The following is a 10,862-nucleotide window of genomic DNA, read 5'->3' on the forward strand; positions in this document are numbered from 1 at the left end:
ACCAAGTATCATCTGAATCCGTCCAGAACATTGAAATATCATGCTCCATATAGTTTTTGGCCTTATCACTCAATGGTGAAGAATCACTTAAAAAACTTTAAAATAGTCAGATCCGCATCCAGATTTTAATCTTCACAAAAATTCAATCAATTCAGCTTTGTTACAAACTGGACCTGTCTACCAAGTTTCATCCAAATCTGTGCAGAACTTTTAAAAAAATATCATGCTCGATATATTGTTTTTGGCCCTATCACTCAATGGTGAAGAATCACTTTAAAAAAAATTTAAATATCGAATCTGGATTCTAATCTTCATCAAATTCAAATCGATTCAGCTTTGTCACAAACTCAACGTGTCTACCAAGTTTCATCTGAATCCGTCCAGAACATTGAAATATCATGCTCCATATAGTTTTTGGCCTTATCACTCAATGGTGAAGAATCACTTTTAAAACTTTAAAATTCTCAGATCCGCATCCAGATTTTAATCTTCACAAAAATTAAATCAATTCAGCTTTGTTACAAACTGGACCTGTCTACCAAGTTTCATCTGAATCTGTCTCGAACTCTTTTAAATATCATGCTCTATATCGTTTTTGGCCCTATCACTCAATAGTGAAGAATCACTTACTTAAAAAAAAAAACTCTCGGATCCGGATCCAGATTTTAATCTTCACCAAAATCAAATCAATTCAGCTTTGTTACAAACTCAACCTGTCCACCAAGTTTCATCCGAATACATCAATAACTTTTTAAGATATCTTACTCACAGACAGACAGACAAACTGGGTTGACCTTTGGTGGCGGAGGTGACTAATTGGGATTCTCCAGGTCGAAATTAGAAACAAATACTGTTTATCTAACATTGTGTATACTAGGGCATGCCCGTACGTGGGTGCCCGTTCCTTGCCAAAAAAAAAAAAAAACGCTACCCGTACGCTCTACCCCGCCCGTACGCCCGTAAACAAAAAAAACAACGCTCTTCGCTTCCGCCCTTCGCTCTGACTGAATTGGGAGAAATAATGCGCATAAGAAATCGAGAAATTATTATTTTCTCCGGAAGAAATCGAATTACGAACCGTAATGGCGCACGCGCTCGGCTCGGCTCGCTCTCACATCGGCCACGCCTACGCAACAACGCGTTCTGTGATTGGCTGCCGGAAGTGCAGTCTTCACTGTCCGGAAGGTCGCATATCGCAGTTACGATGAATCGCAAATTAGTTTTAATTAGTTTTAAAACATAGTTGAACGCCAACATAGTTTGCCAACGTGAAATAAATGAATACGCTCTCAAATGTGCCGTCCGAGGCAGAGTCTGTTCGCCACGTTCGGCACACGTGATAGCTCGCTGCTCTCTGATTGGTTGAATCGTTTGTTGGACATAGCTCGGTAACTACTTCTCCGATTAATATGAAACCTTGAAAAGGCACATCCTCGGGTCCCCAGCAATATACCTGGCAAGTTTCAAGTATATCGGACCGGTAGTTGTCGAGAAACAGCGGTCACAGACAAACATACATACATACATACATACATACATACAAACATACACACAGAGATTACTGGAATTATAGATAGATTACTCTATATACATAGAAATATACAGAAATATAATTGTGTCTATAGAGAAATGTTGTCATCTAAACAAATAATAAGATGTCATTTTTGTAGATTTGTGCTGCTGTGTGGGAGATAAATTGTGAAGGAGATGAATGCCTTGACGTCATTCACCTGCAGCATAGATCTTCCATTGTACAAACCTGTGCAATGTTGACCTGGGTGGCTTTGAATTTTGGAACACAGCATATGTGTTGGGCTAGAGGTGTTGCCCTGGTGTTGGGCTAGAGGCTAGGGTGCCGGCTTAGGATCCTAGGATCCTGGGTTCGAATCCCGGTCAATCGCTGAATTAACGCCAGGGGGGTTGACTCAGCCTGTCATCCTTCCGAGGTCGGCAAATTGAGTACCAGCTCACTGGTAATTCCCTGTTTGTCGTTAACGGCGGCAAAAAGGGTTGGCGTCAGGAAGGGCATCCGGCCGTAAAACATTGCTTCAAAAAGGGGACCGAAAAAAACAACAACAACCACGGTTCCCGAAAAAGGCCAACCCCCGCCTTGCGGGGAAAAATGGCCTCTAAAGGTGGTTATTTATATGTGTGGCAAACAATGCATGGAGGAGCACGGCATATGCATGTTGTTAATTGCAAGATGTAGAAGGCATCACGTATTACTTTGCTCAAATGAGTCAGAAAGATGCTCGGATCGTGGATGCGCCTTGAGAGTTGCGAAGGTTTTTGTATATCTTGTACAGCATTTTATGATATGATGGACATGTACAGATGTAATCGAAAATATATCTATCTCTACGGATCATTCATATGAATCATTTTTTTACGGTTTTGTAAAAAAAAAGAAAAAAAGTATTACTCCTTCTAAGGAATTGTGCTTCCATTTGGGAAAGAATTCCATCGATGTTTCCACTGTGCCATTTATGTTCTCGAAGTTGTTGCTAAAATTTAATGTTTTAATTTTAATTCAATTTAAATTAATTATGTTCTCAAATCAAATTTAATTCGCCATCCGGAATCATAAAGGTGATTCATATTTGAGTCATAGGAATATTAATTGAAAGTGAAATTTGTGGAGTTTTTTATATATATTTTTTAATGACTTTTTGTTGTAATTGTTATAAAACTGACACATTACCTCATATATTATACTGTTTCAGGTTATTACCTTGGAAGGATGGGTTGACATCATGTATTTTGTTATGGATGCGCACTCTTTCTACAACTTCATCTATTTTATCCTGCTCATCATCGTAAGCACAATCAAATTTTAATTTTTCATGTTTATTATGCTACCTGTTTATAGCAATCTTGCTACTCACCTGAAATCCAAATGAACGAGGTCGATGGTCGTGGTTGCTTGTCTTGGTCCTCTGAGTGATCTGCTTCCAAAAATCTAAGTACCGTAAAATGGGGTGAATAGGGACAGCCATAAAAATCCTATTTATTCCTATTTAACCCATATATGGGGTTAATAGGGACTATAAGTTGCTTTTTAAAAAAACAAGAGAACACTTTCAACCCAAATATCAACAAATCAGTATGGTTAGCAATTTTCAGCGAAAAAAGTTTCCGAACTTTTTTTCAGTTTGTGTCCCTATTCACCTTGCTGTCCATATTCCCCCCATTTTACAGTAACAGTTTCGGATTCATCAGTGCTGTTGTCGATTTTACTTTCTCTCTTTGTGTCAATTTTTCTGATCGTATTGAGTGCTAATTTCTGTGTATTTCGTTGTGCTTATTCTATTTATCTCGATCTTGTGTCTCAGATCAACCCATTTTGACCTCCGCCAAAGGTGGACAGAGATTACGTTTTCACCCCTGTCTGTCTGTGATCAGGATATCTCGATGATAAAGTTAGGATGGATTTAGACTAAATTTGGTGGACAGGTTGGGTGTGTGACAAGGACGAATTGTTTCGACATTGGTGAAGATCTGGATTTGGATCCTTCAATTTTTAAAGTGATTCTTCACCATTGAGAGATAGGCCCAAAAACGATATGTAGGATGATATCTCAAAAAGTTGTGGACAGATTATGACAAAACTCGGTGGATGAGTTGTTTAGGTGACAAGAACGAGTCGATTTGATTTTGGTTCAGGTCCGAATCCAGGTACGGCCTATCAGTGGGATACAAATCGTAAACTGGTCAGCCTGGCGGAGGTATGCACCCTACCGAGTACCATTCTAGTTTTCCAACTGTTTCCCATACCCACAGTTGCCATGTCTCCATTCCCCTTTGTCCCATTGTTCACCACCCTTGCTGGAACTCCTTCCTTATACCTTCTATATAATAATAATAATAATTTTAAAAAGGCAAAAAATTATTTACCTTAAGTTTTGTTGGTCCAGCTTACTTTCTGTTGACCACGTGTTCACCAGGCCCGAGGCCTTCTCCTGACCCCTGGTAGCCGAGTTGCGAGTATCATCATATCTTGAATGCAAAGTTTATTTGAATTACACTACCGGTCAAAAGTTTTAGAACACCTCAATTTTTCCAGTTTTTATTGAAATTTACGCAGTTTAATGTCTCAATGTACTCTGAAATTAAGCATAGAACAAATAAACAATTGGAGATTTTAAAAATCATAGAATCATTTTGTTTAACAAAATTTAATATAAATTTTTGACTCAGCAAAGTCGCCACCTTTTGCAGATATAACCGCCGAACACACTCGTGGCATTCTTTCTTCAATGGAAATTAAATATTGTTTGGGAAGTTCTTCCAAACACTGTTGCAGAAGTTCCCACAAATGTGTTGCACTTGTAGGTTGCTTTGCTTTCACCCTTCTGTCCAGTTCATCCCAAACCAGCTCAATGGAGTTTACGTCTGGAGACTGTGCTCATGATTTGAAGCCTACCGTCTTGTTCTTTTCCTTGAAGGTAGTTTTGACATAGCCCGGAGGTGTGTTTAGGGTCATTATCTTGCTGTAGGATGAACCCCTGACCAACTAGGCGTAAACCAGAGGGTATTGCATGGCGCTGCAAAATGCTGTGTTTGCCCTTTTGGTTCAGGGTGCCAGTCATTCTGTGCAAGTCGCCGACTCTGGATCCAGCAAAAGAGCCCCAGACCATCACGCTTCCTCCTCCATGTTTGACAGTTGGTGTCACACACTGAGGAACCATCCTTTCGCCTACTCGACATCATACAAAAACCCTGCGTGATGAACCAAAGATTTCAAATTTTGATTCATCGGTCCACAAGACCTTCTTCCAGTCTTCAGGAGTCCACTGGTGGTGCTTCATGGCCCAGGCAAGCCTCTTTTTCTTATTTTGCCATCTTAGCAATTGCTTTCTTACTGCCACTCGACCTGTCAAACCTGCAGCACGAAGTCTTCTCTTCACAGTTGAAATTGAGACTTGCTTACTTTGACCAGTGTTAAGCTGTGCTTGAAGCTGTTGTCCTGTGAGCCGCCTATCACGCAAGCTGTTGACTCTCAGAAACTTGTCTTCTGATTCTGTTGTGGCTTTGGGTCTGCCAGACCTCTTCCTGTCAGAGTTTCCTCCAGTTTCCAAGTGCCTTTTGATCGTGTAGGAAACTATACTCACTGACACCTTGGCTTTCTTTGCAATTTCTCCAAAGGAAAGACTTACACTTTTAAGGGTTATAATGGTCTGTCTGTCTTCCTTTGTTAATTGCCTTTTTCTCGCCATTATGATAGCAATATACTACTTCCTGCAGTGCAATATTGTCCAAATAATGCTTCAGAGGGTGTAATAACAGTCTGTTCCAATACTGCTTTTATACAGATGGGTGGTTTGTAATCAAGTAATCAGCAGAGGTTGGGACACCTGTAGGAATTGTTTGCATCAACTTTCAAGGCTTAATTTACTTACATTGCTGCAGAACAGCTGTAAGTTGTTAACCCATTACTTGTTCCCCGAAGAAGGCCTTTTTTTTTTTTTACAATATAACTGTGCAATTTACATTATTTTCCCGTTTTTGCAAACCTAAACTGTTTTTTTCAACCTCAAGCAGTTTACTGCTTGCCTTTGTACTATTTCAGGTTATTCACTGGGCTTGAATTGCCTAAATTTCAATAAAAACTGGAAAAATTGAGGTGTTCTAAAACTTTTGACCGGTCGTGTAGATAGTAAACGGCAAATATTTGTGAAAGATTTTTGCGATTGAGGAAAAGTTCTATGAATGGCATATGTGCGAGTGTTCAAAATGTTTTTGGAATGCGATCCATGTAAAAATCCAAGGTACGTCAACGTTTTTCTTTTTACTTGCGACATGTCACAGGTCTACAAGAGCTCCACATTGCTGCTGTAGTTGTTGTTGTTGTTTGTTAGGAATCTTATTGGGGGTCGATTTTTGAAATGTACACCCATTGGTGGATAGCTGTTGGAGCACACCCACATGGCGCTTGACTCCACCCACCATAAACACTGAGACGAAATGATTTGGCCGCCATCATGGTTTTAACACATTAGGCCTGCAGGCCTCTGCTGATTATACATTGCCCGGGTTTGTTGCGTCAGATTTCCACAACTCAGATATTCCATTAGCTTTGTTCGTGTTGAGTGTTATTGATGATGAGAGACCCTGAAAAATCTAATCATATGTCGAATAATAGTAAGGTTTAATCAAGCCCGTCAGAACGCTCAGTAATGAAGCGTTACGTTAGGTAATGAAGTGTTATGTTACACAAATTACTAAAACCATTGCCTTTCCTTGGGTCGAGTGTTATTCACAATGAGGGACCCCAAAAATCTAATCATAAGTGTAATGGTAGTTCGTGTGCAGCCTGTGCCTGCTAGTTACATCATTTTCTGTGGGCGCGTAGCTGCCGCTGATGCAATTCCTCTCTATAACCAGTCACCTGGTGCTCCTTTTGCCAACCTCAGAAGGATGACAGGCTGATTCAACCCACCTGGTGTTAATTCAGTGGCCTGACAGGGTCTCAAACTCAGGACCACCAAGATATCAAGCCATAAGCCACCTTATCCGTTAAGCCAACACCAGGCTTATAATATATGGTGAATAACAGTAAGGGTTAATCAAGCGTTACACTACGCTATAAAGCGTTACTTGCGCAAATTTCTAAAAAATAGCGTTATGTAATTTTTGAACGGCCCCAAATCAATCCTTGACCGTGTGACAAATCACCTCATTCTGATATAACCGTGGATGAGGCTCATGAGGCTAAAACCGTGGATCAGGCGACCGCCCTAAGCGCGAAGTGGATGAGGCTCAAATAACACCATCAAAGCACGTTTTCCTGCTCCATTTGGTTGAACATCTTACTATAATTCACCAAATGTCTGTCTGTCTGTTCCCAGGTACCGCAAAAACGGCTGAACCGATCATAACAAAATTTTGGGTGGGTAATCCTGGGACCCCCTGGAGTAAAATAGGCTATATTGTTTTTCCATTTGTTTTCCAATTTCCAATTTTTCCAGTTTTTCCAAACACGATGGAATAATATTTACCGACAACAGTGATGTGGCTTTTATTGAAATTCTACAAATACTGTTTAGATTTTGATGATTTGCGTGTGATATGATTTAACGGATGTTTATATAAATTGTTTAAAATAAAAAAAAGCCTTCAATTTCTGATATTTTGCCTTTTCATTTGGGCCTCCCAATTGAAGCCCCTCCCGTAGGGCCGGTACCGTTGCTCGTAAATTATAATACAACTGACTCCTCGTGAGAGCACGAGACCTAACTTTCAGGCCCACGTTTTGCATTTTAAACCCTTTGCTACGTCTTAACATTGTGTTAATTATGCGTGTGTGAATTTCTACTCACGTGTGTGTGCTCATACGCTGGTTTGATGTTTGCTGGCAATCCTCCGTCTCCATTACGCTCGAAAAACATGGCGACGTTGGAGTAAAGGTGGATGTTCCACCGAAATGCAGCCAATGCTCCCCAGAAGCTGGTCGAAGGTCTTGGTGGGAAAACCTGTTGTGAAATGTTGATTTTTTTCTGGAGACGAAAACTTCGGGATGACCAGAACGGTGGTTAAAACAAAATAAATATTCCACTGGCAAAAAGCAATCTAAAAATGGCGGGAAAAATAACCCTGGGAAGTAGAAAAATTTGGTGAAGTAGCAGTTAGCACTCTTTGATAGTCCCAAAGGTAAACCAAAGAACAGTGACGTAAAGTATTTATCCGTTTCACGTCATGATGTTCACAAACTCTTTCCATCCGGTGTAACGTTTTTGTAATTACTAACTAACCATCTCCACACAGTAAATAAATCCGTATTAGTAATTAGGCCTATACTTTATGTGTAAATCTATATATATAAAACACAGTTTGTGTGTGCGTGTGTGTAATGTTACCGATAGACTCCGAAACGGAGAGGCTCACGTGCTTGATATTTGGCATAGACATGGCCATTGAGCCTGGGACGAACATGGCTGAGACCATATTTGACGAGATCCATATTTTTTATTCATATTTACGTCAGCGCATTTCAGGGTCGTACCCGCTAATCTCAGCCGGTGCCAGAGCTCGCTGATTCGCTCAGAGCGATCACGTGATGTTCCATCCCGTCACACGTCACACGTTTGCACGTAATTCAGGGCGAAAAGCGATTACGGTTTTTCACCTTTATGCGACCGTGTTTTGTGTCGATTTTGTGCGATATGAATTAAATTTTAATTCATATTTCGTGTTTACGAATTCGAATACGAAGGATTTCCCCTTTCGATTTCGAATATGAATCGAATACGAGCTTGAGTCGAGAGGGCGAATGTACGGGTTGGGAATGTACGGGTCTCCCCTCCCCCACCCGGCAATGCCGGGTACTTCTGCTAGGATCACGTGATGTTCCAACTTTGCCGCCATAATCTCACAGTTATGCGTTCGCACGTAATTCAGTTTTTTCACATTTCAGCGAGGAACATTGCCATTCACACCACATAGGTTTTTGGTCACTTTCATCTGATATTTGTGATTTATTTCAAACAAACTGAATTCCCATCAACACGGCCATGTATTCCTATTAACGTTATGTAAAGTACATAATTTTTTTTTTTTTTTTTTTTTTTTTTTTTGTATACAAGATCGAGGCTCGTGAAAGAGCGAACATAAATCACACAGAAAGACAAACAGACATAAAACAAATAACATCGGGAGCGGTAGACAAGATGGGGAGAGAGGGGGAAGGACACAAACACAACATTTGAGAGCAGCGACCAAGAGACATGGAGACATCGAGAGATCTGTGGGAGGGAGAGGGCTTTGGGGGGAGGCATGTGAAGGGGGGGGGGAGGCATGTGAAGGGGGGGGAGGCATGTGAAGGGGGGGGGGGTGTGGGAGAGGTATGAACATATGGACACTGCCAGGATTTCCAGGAAAGAAGTTGGAATTTCAAACAAGGTGGATCTGGGGTGAATAAGTGGGGGTAGAAAAGATCAAGGTTTTGGATGGGGGAAGATAAGAGATGGTGGTGAACAGCTGTTTTAAAGACCTGGAGGGAGGAGAGGGATTGAAGGGAGTGTGGGAGTTTGTTCCAGAGGCGGGAGAAAAGAGGAATGAAAGAGTGAAGGTGAGCAGAGAGCCGAGATTTCGGCAGTTTAACCATCAGAGGGTTGCTGGCAGATCTTGTGCGACCTGTAGGAATATTTGGGGGACAGAGCACAGAGAGAGCTGGGGGAGCAAGGCCGGAGAGGAGTCGGTAGAAGACAGAAAGACCACCTACCTGCCTGCGGTGAGTGAGTGAAAGGCCCTCAGAGATAGCTTCATCGCGGGAGATTCCAATGATTTTGAAAGCTTTGGATTCAACAGCGTGAAGCCGAGCCAGGTGTGAGGCAGGAGCACCAGCCCATAGGGGAGAACAGTATTCCATTGAGCTGCGGATGAAAGCCTTGTATGTGGTGAGGAGCTCAGGTGTGCCGAGGAAGGACTTCGCACGACGGAGGATGCCCAGTCGGTGACTGGCTTTGGAGGCCAGCTTGGAAATGTGGTTTTCCCAAGAAAGATCATGGCAGATAGTGAGACCCAAAAGCTTGAGCGACAGAACTTCTTGGAGAGGATTGTTGAGAAAGTAGATGGGAGGGTTGTCCAGTCGATCTTTTCGGAGAGACATAGTAAGAGAGTGAGATTTGTCAGGATTGAAAGACATGTTCCACTTGTTTGACCAGTCTGTGATTTTGTCCAGGTCTTCAGAGAGTGAGGAGGCTGCAGACTGCCGATCTGAGGGAAGAGGAATGGAGCGGCAGAGAGTGGAGTCATCAGCAAAGAGATAGAGAGGATTTTCCAGGGAGTCAGAGAGATCATTGATAAAGACCAGAAAAAGCACAGGGCCCAGCACACTTCCTTGGGGAACTCCAGCCTGAACAGGAAGGGGAGATGAGAGAAATCCATTCAGGGCCACACGTTGACTACGACCAGAGAGGAAGTCTGCAAGCCATGCATGGAGATTTCCATGGATACCATAGGAGGAGAGTTTGGTGAGCAGAGCTGGGTGCCAGACCGTATCAAAGGCCCGTGATATGTCAAGGGAGACAGCTCTGATTTCCTGTTTGGCATTGAGGACCTCCATCCATTGTTGAGACAGCAGAAGCAGCATGTCCAGAGTAGAGTGACCTGGTCTGAAACCAAATTGATGATCAGAGATCAAGCCATTGGAGAAGAGGAAAGATTTCATATCCGAAGCAATGATGGATTCCATGACTTTGCTGATAATTGGGAGCAGGCTGATTGGTCTGTAGTTGCAAGGATCTGTTTTTGCACATTTTTTGTGTAAAGCGGTAATGTTAGCTGATTTCCAGGATGCTGGCAGATGACCTTGAGCAAAAGATAGGGTGAAAAGCACAGAGAGAGGGTGAGATAGAGCGGCAGAGCAGGATTTTAGGACCCGTGGGCTGATGCCGTCTGGGCCAGTTGCAGAATCAGAGTCGAGGTTTGACAAAAACTCCTCCACCTTGTCAGGAGAGAAGGACACAGAGTCCAGGAGCAGTTGGGTTCGACTGGGAAAGGTGGGAACAGAGAGAGATGGGTTTGGGACTAAGGATTTTGAGGCGAACACAGAGTTGAGGCATTCGGCTTTGTCACGTGCGATGTCAACTGTGTGGCCATTTGACGTAAGGGAGGGGATTGGGGGGGAACAAACACCAGAAACGGATTTGACCAGACGCCACCAGGATTTGGAGGAAGGAGACAGGTTTGAGAGTTCATTCTTGAGTGAGGAGAGATAGTGCTTCCTGGCACTCCTGAGGGTAGACACACACTTGTTCCGAGCTTGGTGGAAGGAACTGAGATTGCCTTCAGTTGGATTAGCCTTCCAAGAGGCAAAGGCAAGTTGTTTCAGGGCAACTGCCTCACCACAAGATTCAGTGTAC

The 10,862-nt window shown here is 42.4% G+C and overlaps 1 protein-coding gene across 1 annotated transcript in view; it reads left to right on the plus strand.

Moving 5' to 3' along the window:
* Nucleotides 1-10,862, plus strand: part of LOC137419146 (voltage-dependent T-type calcium channel subunit alpha-1G) — a 640,444-nt gene that overhangs the window by 326,328 nt on the left and 303,254 nt on the right. The window contains 1 exon segment of the mRNA XM_078768309.1: nt 2,724-2,816. Coding sequence (XP_078624435.1) covers nt 2,724-2,816 — 93 coding nt within the window.

The sequence above is a fragment of the Myxine glutinosa genome, chromosome 1, assembly GCF_964187855.1.
Source record: "Myxine glutinosa chromosome 1, kmMyxGlut1.1, whole genome shotgun sequence".
In the NCBI taxonomy this organism is placed as follows: Eukaryota; Metazoa; Chordata; class Myxini; order Myxiniformes; family Myxinidae; genus Myxine; species Myxine glutinosa.